This window comes from Haliotis cracherodii, unplaced genomic scaffold, assembly GCF_022045235.1.
Source record: "Haliotis cracherodii isolate W230 unplaced genomic scaffold, xgHalCrac1.p SCAF_1, whole genome shotgun sequence".
NCBI lineage: Eukaryota > Metazoa > Mollusca > Gastropoda > Lepetellida > Haliotidae > Haliotis > Haliotis cracherodii.
The window spans coordinates 51,494,644-51,518,995 of record NW_027266264.1 but is presented as its reverse complement, the minus strand read 5'-3'; the positions used below and the strand labels follow the sequence as shown (position 1 = coordinate 51,518,995).

Genomic DNA, 24,352 nt, shown 5'->3' with positions numbered 1-24,352 from the left:
AGGCTACCCGACCGCCCCCGGATCTGTCAGGACAAGCATGTGGTCCGTCGTGGATTTGTTAAGACAAGCAGGTTGTCCTTTGGATCTGTTAAGACAGGCAGGTGATCCTATTGGTCTGTAAAGACAAGCTGGTGGTCCTGTGGATCTGGCAGGACAAGCATGTGTTCCTGTGGATCTGTTAAGACAAACAGGTGGTCCTGTGGATCTGTTTAGGCAAGCACGTGTTCCCCCCCGTGGATCTGTTAGAACAAGCATGTGGTCCCCTGTGGATAGGTCAGGACAAGCATGTGTTCCCTCGTGGATCTGTCAGGAGTGAGTGAGTGAGTATGGTTTTACGCCGCTTTTAGCAATATTCCAGCAATATCACCGGACACCGGAAATGGACTTCACACATTGTACCATGTCGGGAATCGAACCCAGGTCTTTCGACGTGACGAGCGAACGCATTAACCACTAGGCTACCCGACCGCCCCCGGATCTGTCAGGACAAGCATGTGGTCCGTCGTGGATTTGTTAAGACAAGCAGGTTGTCCTTTGGATCTGTTAAGACAAGCATGTGGTCCTGTGGATCTGTTAAGACAAGCAGGTGGTCCTGTAGATCTGTTAAGACAGGCAGGTGATCCTATTGGTCTGTAAAGACAAGCTGGTGGTCCTGTGGATCTGGCAGGACAAGCATGTGTTCCTGTGGATCTGTTAAGACAAACAGGTGGTCCAGTGGATCTGTTTAGGCAAGCACGTGTTCCCCCCCGTGGATCTGTTAGAACAAGCATGTGGTCCCCTGTGGATAGGTCAGGACAAGAATGTGTTCCCCTGTGGATAGGTCAGGACAAGCAGCTGGTACTGTGGATCTGTCAGGAAAAGCATGTGGTCCTGAGGATCTGCTAAGACAAGCAAATGGTCCTGTGGATCTGTCAAGACAAGCAGGTGAACCTATGGATAGGTCAGAAAAAGCATGTGGTCCTGTGGATCGGTCAGAACAAGCAGGTGATCCTGTGGATCTGTCAGGACAAGCATGTAGTTGTGGATCTGTGAGGACCAGCAGGTGGTCCTGTGGACCTATCAGGACCAGCATGTGTTCCCCCGTGGACCTGTCAGGAGAAGCATGTGTTCCTGTGGATCTGTAAGGACAAGCAGGTGGTCCTGTGGATCTGTCAGGACAAGCAGGTGGTCCTGTGGATCTGAGGACAAGCAGGTGGTCCTGTGGACCTTTCAGGACAAGCATGTGTTCCTGTGGATCTGTTCAGACAAAAATGTGTTTCTGAGGATCTGTTAACACAAAAATGTGTTCCTGTGGTCCTGTTAAGACAAAAATGTGTTCCTGTGGACCTCTCAGGACAGGCATGTGTTCCTGTGGACCTGTCAGGACAAGCATGTGTTCCTGTGAACCTGTCAGGACAAGCATGTGTTCCTATGGATCTGTTAGGACAAAAATGTGTTCCTGTGGACCAGTCAGGACAGGCTTGTGGTCCCGTGGATCTGTCAGGACAAGTAGGTGGTCCTGTGGACCTGTCAGGACAAGCATGTGTTCCTGTGGATCTGTCAGGACAAGTAGGTGGTCATGTGGATCTGTCAGGACAAGCATGTGTTCCTGTGGATCTGTTACGACAAAAATGTGTTCCTGTGGATCTGTCAGGACAGGCTTGTGGTCCTGTGGATCTGTGAGGACAAGTAGGTGGTCCTGTTGATATATCAGGACAAGTAGGTGGTCCTGTGGACCTGTCAGGACAAGCATGTGTTTTTGTGGACCTGTCAGGACAAGCATGTGGTATTGTGGATCTGTGGGGACCAGCAGGTGGTACTATGGAACATCTCTGTCCCAAAATCCCCAAGCACATTGATGTTCAGCATTAGATGAATATATCACAATAATATATGGTTTTAGTGTTTTGTTAATATATTCTCAAATAGAAGGATATAAGTCAAAGAGAAGAAAATGAAATTCATTCAGTCGAACACACACTCTGGGTAAGGTGATAAGTATTGAAAACAGAGAAATACAAAAATGTAGCCTCCTTTGCAAAAATGAAATAAATAGAATGAAGTGGAGCAATTACCAGCTCAAGTTGTGCATGGAATGTCCTGAAGAATCCCACTTGTAAATCAACATACCATTCCTCTAAAGCAGCATCTGATTACACAGGATTACGCACATCATGTCAAAAATATGTTAAAAATCCATATCATGTTATTTTCACATTTATTTCAACTTATACCCAGTGATGAATTGGTAAAAATCCACAAGGCATAAAATCAAACCTCTGTGGCCTCTGTACCACCAATAAAACCACTGAAATACTTTCATTTCGGCCACTGACACAACCTAACTTTGTACAACTCAAATCAGCTGCCCAGAAAATGCATATGTTGATATATTTTGTGTTTTATGGTGGATTCCAGTTTGAGGAATCCCAGTACTTTGTTTTCTAAACTTATATTTAGGACTGTCTGCCTTTCAGACCAGCAATATAACAATTAAACCTCAGCCACTCATTCTGTCTCAAGTGTTTGATTTGGAAACTGTATCAATCAAGGAAAAATTGCCACTTCAAAATCATTTTATGTTCGATGACAATCTATTGAACATTTCTCACTTTATTCATAACTTATCTATTTGGCCATGTAATAGTTCTTGGGCACCAAGTCGCCATCAATTCAACCCTCCTGTAGCCTACGGTGATTTCAGTCGCGGTTTTATGCCCTAGCTAAAAAGGAAATCTACCAAGTCTGATCATTGTTGATTTAGCCTGTTGATGAATTTTCCTTCTTGAATAAGTGTTCAATGCTACATTTAGTGTCAAGTTAAGGTCTGGGACTTGGTTTGGGGTAGTTTGTTAACAAATATCGGCTGTCCTTCCTCTCAAAACACATTTCTATGTCGACATTACACATCATGATCACGATTTATCTGCAGGGGGAATAAAACAGATCTGCGTCTGCGTCTGGGAACTGGATAGAACAGAAAATATTAGAAAGTAGGAAGGAAAACCTACACAAACTTCTGCTACACCATTGCATCATCCTCAATCATCCAGAGTATTATCAGCATGTACCGTTCAAAAGAAGTTAAAGAACACATGCTTCTTCCATATCACTATAGGTAATCTGTCATGTTTGTTTGTTTGTTGTTTAACGCCACACTCAGCAATATTCCAGCCATATGAAGGCGGTCTGTAAATAATTGAGTCTTAACCAGACAATACAGTGATTGATAGCATGAGCATTGATCCATGCAATTGGGATCGATGACATGCTTCAACCAAGTCAGCCGGAGTGACCACCCGATCCCGTTAGTCTCCTCTCATGACAAGCATAGTCGCCTTTTACAGCAAGCATGGGTTGCTGAAGAGCAATCTGTCATGGCATCACATGGTAATCACAACTCACAAGAGACAGTAGGGACAATGAGCATGCTGAAGATCCAAGTTTGATTTAAGTGTTTCAATGTGTGATCCCAAGTTTGTATGTCCTCGAGTTGTTTAGTTCTGGAATATGAGAAAAAATCATACTCTCATGCATGAATGGTGTTCACATCATAGTCCACCTTATTACAGGTACATCACGACAGTATGTGATCAGGTCTGGACAAGACAAACCAGGGGTTGATAATGTGAGCATCAAGCTGCTGGACTCACTTAGTTCCAGCTGGGGTGGTGGCTACATCACCTATATGTGTGACAGATATTGAGCATTCTGTCAGTGAACCTGGAGGCTGTTTGGATCTCATTTACTTTACCCAAACATTCCATTTCAATGATGAAGTGATTGTAAAGATGATATTAGAGTGGCATGCCATGGCACTACAGTTTGTGAAACAGGGTTTTGTTAATGTTCTGGATGTCTTTCAGTGTCTCTGCCAAACAGCCATATTAAATGTCACGACTTAATCTTGCAAAACAAACAAGTTTTTAACCATTTAACTTTAACTTAAAATCATTCAAATATTTTGGCATGAACTTAGTTAAGAACAAACATTCACCCATTTACTCATCAATGCTGTCACTATGTTTATCTTCTATAGGCCATGCTGTCACAAAATCAAACTCTGGTAACTGTCTAAATTGACAAGCTCAACAGAGACTCAACGTACATGTAATTGTGAGTGACAAAAAAATCCTCTTCAGCTTCATATGTCCAGCCATTTCAGAAATATAAAATTAAATATTCTGTATGACCTTCACAAAATCTAAGCAGTATTTGTTCAGATATTTTCTTCAAATTGACAAGGTTATTATCAACATGGCCACCAAGCTGCTACATTGCTAATTTGCAATTTGTGATCCAATCTATCTACAGCAATGTAACCGGTGTGAAATGAGTCAGTGCCTCTGGTTTCCATAGGTTTTCAGAATGCAGATGTCAAAAATATTACCCAACACTAAGACATTTATGTCAAACACATCTTATTTCTTTTGGAGTTTTAGAAGAAGCTAAACTATTAACTTCAAAATAACTACATCATTAACATGATGGATGTTTTCCATTTATCAGAGGCCTGCTCTGTAAACATGGTGAAGTAACGAGCATGGTCTCTGGCAGTCTGGATACAAATACAAATACAATGCATGATTTGGAGGTGATCTGAAATAGGGATTAACATTGCGACCAAGTTTACTGCACTAATATAGCAATGTGCATGCACATGCATGTGTCTGCTTGTACTAGTCCAGACTAATGCCTATTTTATAGTAAGATACCATGTCACAGTTTAACATGAATACCCCCCTCACACACAGTATACTGATGCTGAGTCGACTAGTCCTTGTTTAGCCCCTTAGCGACGAGTGCCAGGCAGGGTAACAACATGTACCATATATTATCGTCTTTTGGTATGACGCAGCCAGGATCGAACCCCTGACCTTCCACTCTCCGTGCAGATGCTCTACCATTAGACCATGGAGACAGTCTGCATGATTTGGAAGGTTTCAAAAGCAGTGTAGTCCTCAGCTAGCCAGGTTTACATCTTCATTCTACTATCCTGAACTTCCTGAACCCATTTGCCATCATTTTCTTTACTTAGTAACTCAGGTCCTAAACTTTGTCTCTCTCATCCGAAACATCATATAGAATTTCTCTACTAACAGTTGTGAAATCCTGCAACCGTTACACATAAAAATTTAAAACGGAAACATAACATATATCCACAGAGATGCAGAATGAATGCAGTTAATGGCTTTGATTCCTTGGGACCCCCACTTTTTAACAGTGGCTCCTACAGTTGAAGGCTTTGAGTCCCTGGGACCCCCACTTTTTAACATTGGCTCCTACAGTTGAAGGCTTTGAGTCCCTGGGACCCCCACTTTTTAACATTGGCTCCTACAGTCGAGGCTTCATTCCCTGGGACCCCCACTTTTTAACATTGGCTCCTACAGTTGAAGGCTTTGAGTCCCTGGGACCCCCACTTTTTAACATTGGCTCCTACAGTTGAAGGCTTTGAGTCCCTGGGACCCCCACTTTTTAACATTGGCTCCTACAGTTGAAGGCTTCGATTCCCTGGGACCCCCACTTTTTAACATTGGCTCCTACAGTCGAGGCTTCATTCCCTGGGACCCCCACTTTTTAACATTGGCTCCTACAGTTGAAGGCTTTGAGTCCCTGGGATGAATAACCCAGGTAAAACCCTTGCCGTACATGAGTGAACCGGTGAAGATAGGCAACTATGCTTGTCATAAGAGGCGACTAACGGGATCAGGTGGTCAGGTTCGCGGACTTGGTTGAAGCGTGTCATCGATCATAATTGCGTGGATTGATGCTCATGATGTCAATCACTGAATTGTTTGATCCAGACTTGATTATTTACAGACCGCCGTCATATAGCTGGACTATTGCTGAGTGCGGCGTAAAACAACCAACCAACCAACCAACCATACATGAGTGTAATGTTATTGAATGTCTGTTTCTGGTGTTGAACCAGAAGCTGGGGAGTGAATGAGTATTCACCATGACAGAATTGAGATAAATTACTCAACATAATTAAGTATGAAGCAGTCTGCACATTGTGAACCAGTCCAGTTGAGGTTGACTATCAAATCATATATCCAAAACCTATGAGGAATTTTATGCTTTCCTAGTACAGCTTTTCCTGCAATTTCAAACAGAACTACGATGTATTACTGCCCACTAAACCGACAGGCCCAACTTTAAACCAAATAAAATAGAAACAAATATATGAAACAAACTAAAAGTGTGGCTTTACTTCTTATCAAATTTTACCATTAAATATGACTAGAGTAATGGCAGTGAAATGAAGTTGACAATGGATGGATAGAAGATATGGGGAATCATTTTGGATGAATCACTTATTCAGGCAAGCTACAAAGTATTCTGGTGGCCAAGCATCTTAGCACATTATAATGAAACAGTTGTCTTTATCATGACCATTTCAGCCCAACAAGGAAAGGTTGTCACCGAGTATTACAAGAGTTATCTACCTTGACATCAGGAAATGATTTTACATGCACTTCTAATAATGAACATGAATGATGAAGAAAACGGTACCATTGCACAAAGCAATAACATACTCAAACCAGAGAAAATAATTACTTATTAGGTCATACTTGAAACAATTTAAATGTCATGTAAATAAGAAGCATAACAGCAAATTTATGTTTCCTTGAGTGGCATTTAGAAGTTGGAGTGATGAAGTAAGACGAGAGTTCTATGGATGAACAACTTCTTTATTACAATTAGTGCGACGTTTCGGTGTAGATCCTAACACCTTTATCACCTTTATCACTTGCTTGATAAAGGTGTTAGGATCTACACCGAAACGTCGCACTAATAGTAATAAAGAAGTTGTTCATCCATAGAACTCTCGTCTTACTTCAAATGTATGTTACTGTCTTATTTTCCCCCAAGGATATTCTGATTTTGAATAGGATCAGGTGTCAGGCCTGATATCATATACAAATTCATACAGCTTCATAAACCCAGAGGTTTATGAGGAAATGTCCTTAACATTTGTGAAAAATCAAAGCAGAACGGTGTAACGTTTTGTAGTAAAAAAATACACAAACATACAAACATACAATTCATCTGGTATTCTACATACCACATACTATGAAATTTTAGAGGTTGATGAAAATGACCTAAAACTAGAAAAACAGTTTGGGCTATGAAAAGGTCAATGGTTGAAGCTGTGTCCAATCTCACAATGTGCGACAAAGCAAACTTACTGCATATGACAAATCATAATACTGTATTTGACGTAATAAGCACCCAGGGCGCTCTCAAAATTAGAAATAGGGGGCTCTTATTAGAATATTATTTTGGTGGAAAAAAGAGAGTTGAAAGATAAATTTTGTGGTTTCTGCTGACACACTGAAATGTTTATATGCGTCAGATACATTTTTCCAGAATTTAATTGCCCATAATTAAGAATGCATATTACACACGAGTGCATATTATACGCGAATAAGTAAGTCTTGTGTACATTGATCAGACTGAGGGGGGCTAATTGGGATTGTTCACTAGCCAATATATTAGCAAATATGGCTGTGGGCGCTTATTACGTCAAATACGGTACATGAAGAAATGGCAGAGAATGGACCAACACTAGATTTCAATATGGCTGCCATTTTTAAGATCCGATCACATTTGTGTGATACAATTAGTAGGATCATCCAAACAAGCCTTCAGCTTCACATTGGCCTTGTGATTGCAGAGATGGTAAAACATTACAGCCAACAACTACCAGATATATGGAAGGATAAAGGACTAAGTGCCATGCCCAAAGAGTACAGTTCAGGTGAGCCTAAAGGCTATTCAGTAAAGCAATGTTCGGACAAGTGTTTTCTTAATCTTTGTGGGTAAAACAGCAGTTTGTGATTGTTAAGGGTTTTGTCATAGTTTGCATGGGGGATGGACTGGAAAGAATCAGAGGAACCATGTCTACAATCAGCCATAAAACACAACAGGTGAAGGTGAAAGTCATGTAGAAAACGGACAGCAATAGTAAGAATATTGGTAACATTTTTGGTTTTATTAATAAATATGCCAACTGTATCCTGTCTATTCTTGTCTGTAATTACTACTAGTTTCATTTTAAAAGGTGACTGTGCTTGTCATAAGAGGCGACTAACGGGATCGGGAGGTCAGAATTGCTGACTTGGTTGATGCATGTCATGGAATCCCAACTGGGTGGATCGATGCTCATGATGTCAATCACTTGTCAATTGTTAAAATGTTTTTGTTTGTTGTTTAACGCTGCACTCAGCAATGTTCCAGCTATATGACGGCGGTCTGTAAATAATCAAGTTTTGACCAGACAATCCAGTGATTGACATCATGAGCATCGATCCACATGATTGGGATTGATGACATGCATCAACCAAGTCAGCGAGTCTGACCACCCGATCCCGTAAGTCGCCTTTTACGACAAGCATAGTCACCTATTACGGCAAGTATGAGTTGCTGAAGACGTATTCTACTCGGATGTTCACGGGTCACCCGGGTAGTAAATTTGTACCCGTCCCAGCCCTAGTGTGTTATCTTCTTTCAACTTATTTTACTTGATTGAAATAAACCATAAGCCCATTTTCAGTCCTACCGATTAAGAATGCATGCTTCATGTGAATCACATCTGTCTGAGAGTTTTATAAAAACAAAATACCTCATGCCTCACATTTAAAAAAAATGATAAAATTTAAAATCTAATAATTAATTTGTGGCCTTAATGAATTTGAATTATTACTGGTATTAAAATGATGTTAATTTTTAATTACAAAACTTAAGTTTTAAACTGATATTGCTCCAATAGCAAATAATCCCCATTTGTCACTATGATTATCTCTGCAGCAGAAAATCAATAAGCTGGTTCTCACAAATCACTGGCCAACTTACACTCATTTCCTTATCATGAATGCAATTTGCTTACGTTGTCAGGCACCTCAGCAAAATCGTTAATCTATACTAATAAACAGCTCTATCAAATGCAATACACGATCTGAGCGCCACGCGGCGGTACAATACTAAAGTACAGCCGATAGTACCGGTAACCAGTTGTAATTGAGACATGACTAGCGCTAGCGAATTTCTACTTCTCACTCCTCCTGGTCGCAGCAATCTCTGACCGAGCAGGTGCGTGACGGACCTACTCACGACCCTGCAACTACTCGAAGAAATATAGTCCCATTGGAAGTCACACTGCGTCGCGTTACGATTTTAGTACAAGGCGTATTCTTATATGGAATGCATTTAATGTATTTTAAATGAACGTTTTGTGTACATGTCAATACTTTTGCAGATCGGTAACTATTTCCTACGCGACGTTGCTGTTTGTATATTCATCCGCTAAAATAGAAGGAAGGACTAATACCATCAGTCTATCCATCGTAAAAATGTAAGTCTCGGTCATTTGGTGTTGGTTTTCTGGTCAAATGTAGAACTCAAATACTGATGCCGACGTATGTGAAGCAAATATTTCTACAATAGGTGTTGTTATTTCATTAGTAGCGCAGAACGCGACAAAATATGTTTTCTTCCTTGAGTACTGCTCATCGCATATCTAGGCCACATCGTTTCCCTGTCTCGATTTCCACCTCGTATAATGCTTGGCAATCTCCCTTCACAACCCCCCCATGTACGAGCGAGTTGTGAATGGTTGGACTCCCTGTCGCGTTTATTGTACAACGTCGTGAGATTGATACGTGTTCGACCGAAGTGAAACTATAACCATTCGTCCTTTAGCATTGTTTCTTCTTTCCATCCGCCATGTTTTCTTATTGCTCTGAAGGGGGCGTGGCAAGTTGCATTGTATTAATAGCAGATCTATTTTTATTAATTTTTCAGTATAAAATGCAACATATACATGCTATATAAGCATAATCAAAGTTAGTTTCAATTCATGTTAAAAATAATGAGTTAGATATGTCAAGCATATGCCCATTCATCACAAAAGAAGAAGGCGACTATGCTTGTCGTAAGAGGCGACTAACGGGATTCGTTGGGTTAGGCTCACTGATTTGGTTGATGCATGTCATTGTTTCCCAATTGCATGGATCAATGCTCATGATGTCAATCACTGGATTGTCTGGTCCAGACTCAATTATTTACAGACCGCCATCATATAGCTGGAATATTACTGAGTGCGGCGTTAAACAAAAAACAAAAGAAAATCATTAATTTACAATTGTTTGGCAATAAGTCTAAGGAGTTCAACATTTGGAGAAAAAAATTAGATAGATAGAAAGATAGATAGATAAAATTCATACTTTTATACTTTCATACTTACCGGTAAGTCAAAGTGAACTCTAACATAGTATGATGTTGTAGTGCAACCTAACATTGTGACGTCACAGTAAGACGCATAACATTGTGTGGGGCAGGCATACAACACACACAGAAATACAGAAATAAGTATTGTAGTGGCAGCAAAATGTGCAATAATTGTATAAAATAATTTAATTATTTGAGGCCATTTAGTTCTGGTTTAAAAGTATGAATAAAATAACTTCCTTAGATTAAATTAAGAAATTAAATTATTAGACTGTGATTGCTAAAGCTGGTGTTACAGTCTTGAATTTATATTGAAATTATACTTTTTGAAAAGAAAATTAGGCAGACAATTATTCCTTTTGCTGAAAATGAGGGCAAAGTTAATTTATGTAGTCATTTCTAGTGCTAATTATGCAAGTTTAAGGACAATGTAAACATTTCAAGGTATTTGTACTTTTCAGAATATGATGTTTGTTTCTAATAACTGTTTAGGAATTTTGTAAATATTGTCAGTGCTGCTTCAATGAATAGGGGTTTTTTTTAAATGAGGTTTTGTACATTTAGAAAGATAAACGAGAAAAGTCAAAACACACACAATATATAAACATGATAATAATATACCATACCAAATACATTTATCACTAATAGAATCTCTCTATTTCTATTCTCATTTTTGTTTAATGGGAAGCCTTTTGGGAATGTTAAACAACTCAAATATATTGGAATTTCCGGATGTTGATCATGTTTGTAAGGCTGCAATTTTGACCATGTTGACAAAGTGACCTGTTATATATAAACATACTCCAGAGTAAACACACCAAAATTATATTGTGTAGAAATGTATAGTATCAGTTATCAGTAATTTTCTACCAAAAATATCGAACAAAAACTTGAAAACTTTAATGTGTAGAAAGTTTAGGATCAAGTTTCCAGCTAACATTAATCCGGAACTTGAATGGTAAAATTCAGAAGTGTAGGCATTTCCAATCTCATTAAAACCAAATCTTAGTTCTTGCTACTAAGCGGTAGTTGTGTATATATATCACAAAGAAAAGTGGATTGAGTGAAAATTAATCAACAGGTGTGGTGAGTTTTAAATTAAATGTGGAACAGATTGGCAATCAGTACTTGAATAAAAAGTATTTTCTTCACCTGTAGTTGGAATCTGGTAGGAAATGAAATCATGCTGTAGCCATAGTTTCAACGACAACAACATTTGAACTGATGACATTGTGAAAATTCTGACCTTTCTTGTGAAATATGGAAGCCTTTAGTTTATTTCAGTATATGTCTTTGTAAAGCTGACTCATATATGTGATAACCTCATATAAATTATAAATCCCTTTGATAATTGAAATAAGTTTGTTTTTATGCAGGATCAAAATGGATGCACCCTAGCAATGGAAAATATACCTTCTGCTTTCTCCTATGGGTCTGAAGAAGTAGGCAGCATGGAATTCCCCAACTCCCAGCCAGTCAGTGTGGATCCATCGGTCCATGGGACCCCAAACCTGATTGCTGGTGTGCAGTACACATCCATGGGACCTGGAGTCCAGAGGGATACTATATACGCCACACAAGGAAATATCGCATTGCAGAGGGCAAATGCATTTGATCTGCCCCATTTGCAGCTTCAATACCACCAAGCAATGTCCATGCCAGCTTTCCCCAACTTCCCAGGAGGAACATTTAACCAGATAGTTTCTCCAAGACCTCAAATGACTCCCACCAATCTCCCAGCAATGGCTGGCTTTACAGATCCAGCCCAATTCATTCCACAAGCAGTTCTTACACAACAGCGGTCAGGGCCCCTGCCAGATAAGATGGACACACTTCCAAGCTTTAGTTCGATAGTGTCCTCAGCAGCCACCAGTCTGTCCACCATGAACATGCACCCACAGCTGATGAGCAACAACAAAGAAGCACCTTTGACTGCTGCTCACATGTTTGCTGCTCAAAGCAAGATGCCTGTTACCACTTCTCATTCCTCCCAACCCTTGTCAGATCCAGCAGATTCTCAGGTACAACAAGTATTCTTTACATGTCCACAACCAAATACTCAGCTTTCACTCAATCAGCAGCAACGGCAGCAGAAACCTGCAGAGTTTCTGCCCCGAGGTCAATCACCAGCTGTACAGCATGATATAAGCTCCTCCACATCTTCACAGTCGGCGGGTTCCCAGTATCGGCCAACACAAGCTTGTTTCGATTCATCTCCTGATACTGATGCAGTAAACTCTGGCTTCTTTATCCAGTCCGAATCTGCAGTAGGGCAAGTTCACAGTGTTCCCCACAAAACAACAGTCTCATCCTTGCCAAATAGTAGAGGGACCCTGTCCTTCACAGCTGCTGGACTGGTTCCTGTTAATGGGTCTGCTTTTGAACAAGCAGCCAACTCGGAGCATTCAAACGCTAGTTCTGTTCTCCAAGACACCAGTTGCAGCAATGGCCATGATAGATCACCTTTACCAACTGATGATGAAACTGATGGAGAGAAGTATTCAGAAACAGCCATGTTTACGGAGTCATTGACTCCCCATTCCTCAAATGATACTCAAGGTAAAATTCATTTATCCAAACACTCACTCAAACATACCATTAAAAAGTGTCCCTCCAGAGTCTCAAGGGAGAGAGCAGCTGTTTGTAAACCTAAATCCATTCCTGATACCCCTTCGCCACATACAGTTCGATTCCTTTTGCTAGGCAGATTTGGTGATCAGTCACCATGGGCACATCAGACAGAATGCAATGTGTATGATACCAGTGACAATATTGACTTTGATGATTGTTTAAATTTTGGTAACATGACTGAGCTTCAAGATGACAACCACAATACTACAGGTGGAGCCAAAGAAACATTACAGTGTGATGGAAGACAACATTCTGGCTTGACTGAGGATACGGAAGCAAGGCAGGAGACACCATCTTACAGGAACAGAGTGTCTCAGAACAAAGTTGGCATTCCATCAACGTCTGAAACGATCTCTGCTAGCCAAGAAGGCAGCCTTCTCTCACCAACTGGTAGCTCTGGTTCTGATGGCATGCCCGATGAAGACGCTCCCTCAGCTGATGTGTCTGCAGGTGAAAGCGCTGACAGAGGAAAACAACAGGAGTCCGAGACTGATGAGGAGGATAATGGCCCAGTGTTTCCAGGGATGGAGAAGTGTTCATCAGGTGCCATCAATCCAAGAGCGTTCTTTCAGGTTCAGCCCGACCTTGAAGACATTCCATACTTCGATTATGTTGACAAGGAAGCAGAAATGAAGCGTAAAATGTGGCAAGCCAAGAAAGAGCAACTTGAAATGGAAAGGATGGATGTGCATGTGAAGATTGACGACTCCCAGTGTATCACTGTTGGGGATCAAAAACGGTGGCAGTGTCACAAATGTCCCAAGAACTATACGACCAAACATAATCTTGTTACTCATATCCTTGATCACAGCGGTATTAAACCCCATCTGTGCATGGTGTGTGGCAAATATTTCAAACAGCTGAGCCACCTCAATACTCACATGTTGACTCATGACAACATCAAACCTCACGTGTGCTCACTCTGTGGCAAGGGCTTCACCCAGGTGAGCCATCTGAAGAGACATCAAGCTGTCCACTTGGACAACAAACCCTACATCTGTGATATCTGCAATCGCGGCTTCGCCTACCCCAGTGAGCTGCGGGTCCATAAGGAGAAGCACATCCCGGGGAGGGACAAGTGTGTGGACTGTGGTGAGGACTTCTCCAGCCCCAAGCTGCTCAAGCAGCACCAGGCCACCCACGAGCAGAGGGAAGAACTCACTTGTTCACAGTGCAATCGGATGTTTCGCTATCCTAGTCAGCTGAGGGACCACATGGTTACTCATTCCGGGACACGCCCCTACATCTGCACCGAGTGTGGCATGGACTTCATGAAGGTTGGTAACTTCACTCTTATCAGTGTCTTGGTACTTAAGTGATTCTTTACAGCCCTGTTGTCTTAATATAAGTTGATCATGTTGATGCAGTTTGTATTCTTACCTGTATCAAAAATATTTGTTAAGTATACTCGGCTAAGACCTTGTCCAAGTGAAATATAAGATCAATCTGCTCGTTACATTTTGAAAGTTCTGTAATTGAGAAATCACTTGAATCTGGTGATTCCGGATTTAGAATCAACGAGTCTCAAGGGGCCGAGTTGATTCTGCTTCATGAGTCAACAGATTCAAGTGATTTCTTAAACTGGGGGCACAGGGTTTTGTCCACTGGGCAGGCCAGAAACCGATGTTTGTGGGCTTAAACCATGTTATGGTTGATATATGATTCTCTATAATTTTGCAGGATGACCTGTAGTTGCGTCTACTTGTTTAAACTTTGTCCACAATGGTCAGTGAATTGCTGGCTCAGAATCAACCGCAACAACAACAACAGCGTGACATGATGATTTGGGTTTATTATTCAGTGATTCACACTCTTATCACTACACTTTTAGAGGAAGGAGTATCAAGCCGTTCCCAGCTTCTGGGGCTGCACACCCAGTTCCATTTTGTCAAGAGAATTTCACTCAGCAAGCTTAGAGCATAATCATAGAAACTTTATCATGTTTATATGATTAGTGTATTCATTTATTTGAACATTTAAATATGTTATTATAGATTTCAATGTACTCCCTGTATGTCAGTGGCCCTACCACCTCAAGGTCGGTATGTTCACCCAGTAAAATGGTTGTCCTACCATCCCAATGTCAGTACATTCACCCCCGTGAAATGTTCCCTCAGGACCACCACCTCAAGGTCGGTATGTTCACCCAGTAAAATGGTTGTCCTACCATCTCAAGGTCAGTACATTCACCCTTGTGAAATGTTCCCTCAGGACCACCACCTCAAGGTCGGTATGTTCACCCAGTAAAATGGTTGTCCAACCATCTCAAGGTCAGTACATTCACCCAGTAAAATGGTTGTCCTACCATCTCAAGGTCAGTACATTCACCCCTGTGAAATGTTCCCTCAGGACCACCACCTCAAGGCCCACATGTTCACCCACACGGGGCTGCGGCCCTACAGCTGCCAGGAGTGTGGGCGAGCCTTCAACCAGAAGGCCAACCTCCAGCGCCACATGCTGATCCACAGCTCGGAGCGGGCCTACAAATGTGAGCAGTGCGACAAGACCTTCACCCAGCCACAGACTCTCAAGGCACACATGGTGGTACATGCTGAAAAGAAACCCTTCTGGTGCAGTATTTGTGGTGAGTCGTCATGAAGTCTTCTTTGAGAATATTTGAAAGTTATTTTAAGGATAGGAACACAAATATCTGATTTAGATGAACTATTATGTGATTAGAAATATGAAGCTCATGAAGGACATATCTAGTTGTCCTTATGATCCTTCTTTCAACCAGATAGGGTGAAGTTGCCTGACAATGTTGTGTCATGAGGGACTAGTTGTCCTAAAGATCTAGATAGGGTGAAGTTGCCTGACAATGTTGTGTCATGAGGGACTAGTTGTCCTAAAGATCTAGATAGGGTGAAGTTGCCTGACAATGTTGGGTCATGAGGGACTAGTTGTCCTAAAGATCCTTCTTTCAACCAGATAGGGTGAAGTTGCCTGACAATGTTGTGTCATGAGTGACTAGTTATCCTAAAGATCCTTGTTATAACTAGGTAGGGTCGTGTTGCCTTGCAAATTTTGCGTCATGAGGGACATCTAGTGGTCCCTCTCATCTTTGTTTCAACCAGGTAGGGTCGTGTTGCCTGACGATGTTGTGTCATGAGGTGCATCTAGTTTTCCTTATAATCCCTGTTGTTTCCTTGGTTACTGATTGATTATTTTCCAGGTAAGGAGTTCGGCCGCCTGCACAACCTTCAAGGTCACATGCACATGCATAACAACTCCAAGCCCTATGTGTGTTTCTGTGGGAGCTCCTTCACACTCAAAGGTACATTGTTCTCTTGTTAGTAAAATAACAACACGAAAATACTTGGCAATGATCACTATACTTTAAACTATCTTAGAGACCAGCACTTTGTGAGCAAGAGGGGGATCATTGGAGCTTCGTAGAAAAAGTACCAGGGATGTTCGCAAAAATACAAAAATCTTTCATGAGGAGACAACGGGGGTCATGAATAAACAAGAATGTAGATTCATTAGCATATTGTTTTTAAAATGTCAATAACATTTGTTTGCTATGAGCATTTGGGTGTTTAAATTATTTGTTAGATTTTCATTGTAGTGAACTACTTTTGAGTCATAGAGATGGTCATGAATTTCTTTACAATTATTTATCGTGGGTCACAATAAAAACTGTCAGACATGAGATTTCATCCGTGATAGGAATATTCTCATGGCTGAAAAATGTCCATCCAACCCACTAAATATAATTAATTGACTATTTCTCTATTAGCAAGAAGAGTAGTGGAAGACTTACAATTGATACATAACTCCTATACGAACATAAGACATCTCCCTAAAATGTGTTGTTTTAATCCGAATTTGAATAAATTTAGAATGCCTCTAAATTCTTTGTAACGGTGTAAGGTTACAAAGAAACTTATGTAAATATGTTTGTCAAAGATATGAGACAAGGTCCTGCAAATACTGGAATTTATTCACATACCATTGTAATATGTATAAACTTTTCACATACCATTGTAATATGTATAAACTTTTCACATACCATTGTAATATGTATAAACTTTTCACATACCATTGTAATATGTATAAACAGTATGCACTTTATTTGTATAGGGACCAGTGGCCTTCATACGAATAAAAGACTTGACTTGACAGTGCAGTTATAAACTCATATCATTGTATCACTTTCAAGAAAAGATATTTGCATATTGCACATTCTGAAAAGACGATTCCTTGATGCTTTATGGTGATTCTTGGAACTGTTTTCTCTACATTAGATCCTGACTTCACTGTGTACATCAAATCATTGCAATAGTTGTTTAAGAATACCTAACTGTATGGTCCTGACCAGTGGCCACTGGTAGTTTGGTTTCATATTGGTTCTCTGTTTAACAGGAACAAGAGACAACTTGACATACTTGATGACCCACAGGAGTGAGCAAGGTTTCATTACTGTTTAACTCTTTGTCTGTCTCAGGAAACTTGAATCGCCACAAGAAGGTGAAGCATGGCCTCAACGAGAGCACGGAAAGCATGGAAGAGGAAGCTGTGAACTTCCTCAGTCTCATGTCCGAGCGAGTCAGGGAGGAACGAACACAGGACGATGAGGATGCAGAGCAGCAGGATGCACAAGAAATGTTGGACAGCCCACCTCTTGACCAATCAGGTGACCTCAAATCTCACAGGAGAGAGAGGAAGTCAACTCCGAGGAAGATTCCAAGACAGAGGAAGTCCATGGACAATGATGACAGTTCCTCTAGAGATCAGTGTGATGAGGAAGAGGAACTGTCACAGTACTTCAGGCCACTGAGTGGCATCAACAGTCAGACTAGACCCTCCAGACGCAGTCTCAAGAGAGAGTTTTCATCGGACGAGGAAGATGACACAAGAGCACTTAAAAAACGAAGAGGTCACAGATCAGTTCAAGTTGAAGAGGTCAAGGTCAAAGAAGAAGTTGCGGATGAGTCTCATAGTGATGGTGAGGCGCGAGAAGAAGGTGATGATGATGATTGGAGTCCTGGCCAGAAACGGCCACGTTTACAGCGTGGTGCAAAACTTGACTCTATCATAGCAAAGAAATTTCAAAGTGCATAATTTATTTCTGTCTGAGTGCAGTGGTATATGTTCATGGTTATTCAGTTTTCTCTTTAATTGTACATTTGACACTGAAATAGCCAAGGTTATGATAAGACTCTGCATATTCATTGAAATTATTAAGTACAAGGAAAACTAAATATTGACGAGGTGTCCATGACATGGATTAGCCCATATTCTTACATCCATGATCATCCACTGTATCTCTATTCTGTGATGATGTATACTCTGAATCCTTTCATCACTTTAGCTTTGTTTGACACCGGTCTGAAAGAAATTAACATCCAATTATATTACCCTTTTTTTCATGATTGACAAAAGCAGCAATACTGTCAGGACTTCAACTCGATGTTTGTGTGCCATTGCAAACACAGCCAGGATAGCTTGTGATTTGTTTAAGTACATTGAGGGCTCGTTCAGATGGCTTGCTCAGTTTTGAATCTAGATCTATGCTGAACACATGTTCAGAAGAAGCATTTTAAGAGCCTAAATCTTTAAAGCCCAAACATGTTGTACATGTTGTACTGGCTTCACTAAAAAGTACTCACAATTTCAGATTGCACAGTGTACCAAGGAAAAGCATTTTGGTCCTACATCATTTTGGAATTACGATATTTTGTCAGTAGAAAACAAATATTGAAGAGTTTTAAGGTTTTGTCAAATTTACCTTGTAATATCTTACTGTAATTCTGATGAACTCCTACAATGTCTGTATATTGTTTTGTTCATATTGAAAATATGTTCAACTTGAAATGTGAATATTTTTATACTTCAAAGCAATTTGATCACTGTGTTATTTAAGACAAGGTATTATATTATTATGGCAAAAGACTGGAGAGGTGAAGGATTGACTGTCAGTCTTGTATTAACTTTTACATTTTAAAAATCTCATGTGAAACCAGTAGAACTATTATGTCTGATATATATTCCTATAGACTGCTTCATCATTGGTGTCATACTATGGCTGGGACGAGTCCAAATTTACTACCCGGGTACCCACCCCACTATTACCCTACCCTACCTAGGTACCCACTGTAGGTCTCAGGAGATGTCTCAAAATGTCCGATTGGGAACCCTGGCAAAACGTATTTAGATACATGTATAAAACAATCTGGTCATACACTGAAGTTGAATTAAGTTCTAACTTTATTAAACCGTATGAAAAATCAGCAGGAATGGGTGCATAGTTAGAAAGAAATGCGAAAATTAGTGACTTGTAGTGTAACCATAGAGTTCCAGACACTTTTGTCATTAAACAATATATCACGTGACTAACTCACGGGTCCAAGTAGTCCTGTGGGTACCCGGGTCCTACTCAGTACCCACCTGACCCGGATACCCGAGTTACCCGCCCCAGCCCTATGTCATGCATAGGAATTTTGAGATAAGTTCATTCATTACATCAACATAGCCAGTGCTGTTGAACGTTTTTGTTTTGGTCTGCAGTTAATTGTTACTCCAATTTGTGTATTCACTGACTTGAAGTAAGAAGTCCACAGATGTGCAGTTTCTTTACATGTTTCTTCAAACTTATTTTTGATATTTGTATTTAGTTTTTCTCTTTTGATCCCATTATGTTTTATCCCATATATTATATTTGCAAATCTTTGAAATATTAAGGTGATCCTCAGAGCCCTAAGGCTCTTCAAGTGAAAAAACAAGAATGCAGTACTTGAGAACCCAAACAACTTTTAACTTAGGTAACCATGGTAACCAGTGCATGGATGTCTTCATACAACTGCTCATCAAAATAAAGTCAATGTGACTGGATCTTCATAAATTAAAAAATGAGCAAATTAGAATTGTTATGAAATTATCAGATGAATGAGAATGACATTTGTTTTGTTGTCCAGACTTGCATATTTTGGACTGATAACATCTCTAAATTGTAGAGGTAAGGTGAGGCTAAATGGGTACAAAGAAAGGCTAAGTTTTCGAATATGCATTTGGTATAAATTAAACAGGAGCAAATCTTTTACCCAAGCTGATTTTCTCAGGAGAAATAGGTCACAACAGAAAAAGGTACTTTATCATGCGAAGCATGTAAATACCAAAACACTAGTTGTCAGTCATAACAGATTTCAAAACAATCTTTTACAGTTTCCTGTAACTTAAAATTTGACATTTTTGTCCTTTTTTATTCTACCTCATTGTTTGATAGTGATGACACACAAACAACCAAAAGGGTTAAACTTGCCCACAGAACACATTAAGCAGCCTGGTACCGACCTGTTTGTGTTATGTTCTGTTCCTTGCTAGCCCTGGCCCCCGTTCCACTGAGAAATCTTAGCACTAAGATCACCGTAACTCCCATGTTCTAACACAGGCTCCAAACAGGCGTATTGTCAGGATGGCTTTGTGGAAGGGGACCTGGTATTGCGGCCTCCAGAACTGAACACCCATGGTGCCAGCTATATCTTGCTAGCCCTGGCCCCAGTTTCACTGATTGATCTTACCACTAAGATCACCTTAACTCCCATGTTCTAATATAGGCTCCCAACAGCATATTGTCAGGATCGCGGCCTCCAGAACTGACTACCCATGGTGCCAGCTTTACTTAAATCCCATTTCATTCAAACCCAGTCTTACTGAAATATAACCTCAGCATGCTCAGTGCTTGCTACTGTAACACATATTTTGTACTGTGGTAGCGAGCACTAAGATTTGAAGTTACTTCTACACATTTGATTACAAGGCTAATGTTTCTGGGGTAAATATCTGGTGTGTTCACTGAATTAATAAGTGACTGAAGCTACAGTAAAATCCTGTAAAGACTGAGTAAGATTATGCCATACATTGATGTCTATTCTATTTTAATTTTATATGCAAGGGGGCTGCTAGGTAGCCTAGTAGTTTAAGCGTTTGCTTGTCACGCCGAAGACCTGGGTTCAATTCCCATATGTGTACAATGTGTGAAGCCCATTTCTGGTGTCCCTTGCTGTGATATTGCCATCTTCCTGAGGCAAGGGCGTTAACTGATTATGAAAGTTCAGTTTCCATCCTTGCCGAACTAGGTGGGAATTCCAGAGTTACATAGTCCAATATATTTTGGAAATATATATATTGTCCAATAGAAATGGCATAACGAACTTGACTTCCGGTTTGTAAACAACATGGATTTAAACATGCAGATTTCAGTCAACTGCAAGATTTGCAAAGCATATGTACTGCCAACTGGGCGTCAACAGATATTTTTCAAATCTTTTCATGTTTTTAATCAAGGTGCTCAAGTGATTTGATGCATTTCTCGAGGTAAGAAATTTCATTACAACATAGATCTTGATTATCGACCAGATGGTCTTGAGAGGCAAAACCATCTTGTTTGAAGCAAATACTAGAGATATGAGAGTTGAAATCCGATTGGTCAATAGGAGGGACATAGAAGGGACATAACTCGTTATAGCCACTGGTGGCGCTACAACTGAGCCTGGAAATTTCATCTTAGTACGGCAAGGGTGAAAACTTGACTTTTATCGTCAGTTTTCGCCCTTGTCTAGGGAAGATGTGAGTTTGCTGGAGGTACAAAACCCCATACTTACTAACCTCACTGACTCATTTATATTCAAGGACTGGGAAACACTTGATCATATGCACAATAGTTTGTTTGTAGTTGGACTATTTGTTGGTAACATTGAACTTATTTTATAAGTTATCAGCATGCTCTAAACATGTGCTTGATGTTTAGCTTTTTGTATAGTGGCAGGTACAGTTTCTCTTTTGAAAGTTATATCAAACAATCTGCATAGCAACTTAAAGAGGATGGAATCTCAGGGTCTATGTTGTACTGAACAAATGGAAAAGACTTATTGTAAATCAGTACTGTCATTGAAGTTGTAAATAATTGGGAAATTATGTTCATTGTATCTGTTTGATAAAACACAGTGTTGGCTGCAATTCATGTACTATGTATAGGTTTCCTCCTTCACTAAGGAATTAATTCTCGCAATATCACTAAGCTCAGATCATTTCATGTCAGTCTGAAAGAATATCTTCTTCAATATATCAAGTGTCAGGAGCCCAAAAGCAAAAAATACAAATTGTCATATGTGTTGCTTTGAGATAAATTTTGGAATTTTTTTTAAAATATTAAGCTTTAACAAAAACAATGTTTAAAATAAACCCAGCCTTCATGCTACTTTTAATCTGTCATTTAAAAAAATATATGTTACAGAAGACTTGCTTGTAAAACAGTTTTTGAAAACAGCAGATCAAGACACCAAGGAAAGTTTCTGAACTAACAATATCTTTCCTTGTATTCCATCCCTCCCTGGGGCGGTCGGGTAGCCTAGTGGTTAAAGCGTTTGCTCATCACGCCGAAGACCCGAGTTCAATTCCCGACATGGGTATAATATGTGAAGCCCATTTTTCTGGTGTCCCCCACCATGATATTGCTGGAATATTGCTAAAAGCGGCGTAAAACAATACTCACTCACTCACTCACTCATCCCTCCCTCCCCCTCCTCCAAAATTAAGAAGTTAAGATTTTATTCGACACCGATCTTCTTTACCACTCCCTTTCAGACTTAAATTTCTAGATCAGTTAATTAACTCATGTACAGTAAGGGGCAGACCATTTGATATTTGAGGGGAGGGGGCCTGGGATTTTTTTTAACAAAAATAAATTGTCCCCCAAAATTCTTTAAAAATATAATCATGCATGATATTGTTGGAAAAAAACCTTGTCTGCCACAAAAACTATTTTTTGCAAGAAACAAATATTTGAATCATAGTTTAAATTACAAAGATTTCTGGTTTAGCAGCTGTAGCTGAAACAAAATCCCAGCCCCTCCCCCACTACGGCCCTCCACCACCCCCAGAATATCAAATGGTCAGTCCCAAACCATTACCTGAACTTGCTGATGCACATGGAGATACATGTATAAACCTATGTTGTCCTTACCATATTTACCTTTGCTTACCAAGTGTTAAAACACCCATTTATATTTAGTTTGTTTTGTGATACAATATGTGATGATTTTTGACAATTTCAAAGATGTCTGTGATGTCTTGTGTTGAGTTTGATTGTTACAACTTCCAAGAAGGCAGGTTATGATGTACTGATGGTTTCAAGTTTGTCATATTTTATTACATTCATATTTGTTCCTAACATTCCCACTTAATGATATGAAGCTGTTGAGTTAATGATAGCAGCTTGATTTGTGTTAAATGAACAGAATTTCATGTTGATGAAACTACTGGTTGAAAGAGAAAGACCTTACTTCAATGCACTAGCACTCTGGAAACAGCATCCTCGATTATCCAGTGTATTAAATATCCACTCTATTATGATACATTTCATTGTAGGATGGAGATATGATAGTCTGGATAACTGAGGGATAAGGAGGAGAATAACTGTGGAAACAGATACAGAGAAGTCAATGAGTTTCAGAAATAGAAGCATTGGAAAGTTTTTCTCCAATGAAACTATTACACTTCCTGCATTTCCGTTTTGTGGGGGGTGGGGAGGGACAGGTGGCCCAGTTGTCTAAGGTGCCGCGAATCGCTGTGCAGAGTTGCATCCCTTGGGCACCCCAGACACCTATGATTGTGGGTTCAATTCCCGGTTAACCCCAATTATGTTTCTAGGTTTGCCGTGCTCGTGGGTTTTATCAAAATGGTAAACGTCTGAGACCTGCATCACTTCAGGCTTTCCTCCCACATTATGCTGACACGCCGTGATATAACTGGAATGTTAAAAGTGGCATTAAACCCAACTCACTCACTCACCCATTTCGTAGGTCTTGGAGTTGTCAATTAGAGACCTATTTTCTATAATTTCATATCAAAAGGTAGGAGGTTTTGGAAAACTATTGGATGAGATCCTCCAACCCTGCTATTTTGTATTTATTCCACCAAATGCAAACTAAGATGTTATTCCACCAAATGCAAACTAAGATGTTGTTCAGAATAGACTTGTAAGTGATAATGATGTAATACAGACTTAAGAAATCCATTCAGTCTGCATCTTGATTGTACAATACTATTTTAAACAACACAGTGTTGGGATGATACAAATGGGGATGGAAAAGACTGCTCGCTCATATATATTAACTGAGCTTGTGTTGTTAATTCAGATTATTTTACATATTTACTGCACAGTTTTAATTACTGACACCCATTTTACTAAACTAACACATTTTATTTTCACAACCTCCTCACAATCAGCTTTGTCATTTTGGTTTTCTAACTTTACACGGACAAAACAGTAGGTCTCATCTGTGATTTAGGATTTATTTCTTGATCAGTTTATTTTGTGGTTTGATACCCATTAATAGCTTTGATACTCTGAGAATGGTATGTAAAAACACATTTCTTCATCGTGATTCATGGAGTTTTCTCTAGCTATGTTGTTTCAGTCTTGAAGAAATCACTAACTGATTTCTTGACTAAAACTGTACTTTATACAGTTACACTGCAAGTAATTACCAACTTGATAATGTAAATC

At 39.9% G+C, this 24,352-nt stretch overlaps 2 protein-coding genes across 2 annotated transcripts; both read left to right on the top strand.

Annotated features, from left to right (window-relative positions):
- The first annotated feature begins 800 nt into the window (after positions 1 to 800).
- On the top strand, positions 801 to 5,425 carry LOC139456214 (aggrecan core protein-like). Its single transcript, XM_071237796.1, has 3 exons — positions 801 to 1,120; positions 1,305 to 1,548; positions 5,204 to 5,425. The coding sequence occupies exons 1-3, from the start codon at positions 801 to 803 to the stop codon at positions 5,423 to 5,425; spliced, it is 786 nt and encodes a 261-aa protein (XP_071093897.1).
- Positions 5,426 to 9,282: 3,857 nt separating this feature from the next.
- Positions 9,283 to 21,419, top strand: LOC139479106 (uncharacterized). The gene is made up of 5 exons (XM_071261875.1): positions 9,283 to 9,337; positions 11,589 to 14,120; positions 15,193 to 15,427; positions 16,016 to 16,117; positions 17,291 to 21,419. The coding sequence occupies exons 2-5, from the start codon at positions 11,613 to 11,615 to the stop codon at positions 17,905 to 17,907; spliced, it is 3,462 nt and encodes a 1,153-aa protein (XP_071117976.1). The 5' UTR covers positions 9,283 to 9,337; positions 11,589 to 11,612; the 3' UTR covers positions 17,908 to 21,419.
- The last annotated feature ends 2,933 nt before the right edge of the window (positions 21,420 to 24,352 follow it).

Coding starts and splice junctions, on each gene's coding strand:
- LOC139456214 (XM_071237796.1), top strand. CDS start 801: ATGTGTTCCCCTGTGGATAGGTCAGGACAAGCAGCTGGTACTGTGGAT. Junction 1,121..1,304: donor GCATGTGTTCCTGTGGATCT/GTAAGGACAAGC, acceptor GGTCCTGTTAAG/ACAAAAATGTGTTCCTGTGG. Junction 1,549..5,203: donor CTGTGGATCTGTCAGGACAA/GTAGGTGGTCAT, acceptor ACTTTTTAACAG/TGGCTCCTACAGTTGAAGGC.
- LOC139479106 (XM_071261875.1), top strand. CDS start 11,613: ATGGAAAATATACCTTCTGCTTTCTCCTATGGGTCTGAAGAAGTAGGC. Junction 15,428..16,015: donor CTTCTGGTGCAGTATTTGTG/GTGAGTCGTCAT, acceptor ATTATTTTCCAG/GTAAGGAGTTCGGCCGCCTG. Junction 16,118..17,290: donor GAGCTCCTTCACACTCAAAG/GTACATTGTTCT, acceptor TGTCTGTCTCAG/GAAACTTGAATCGCCACAAG.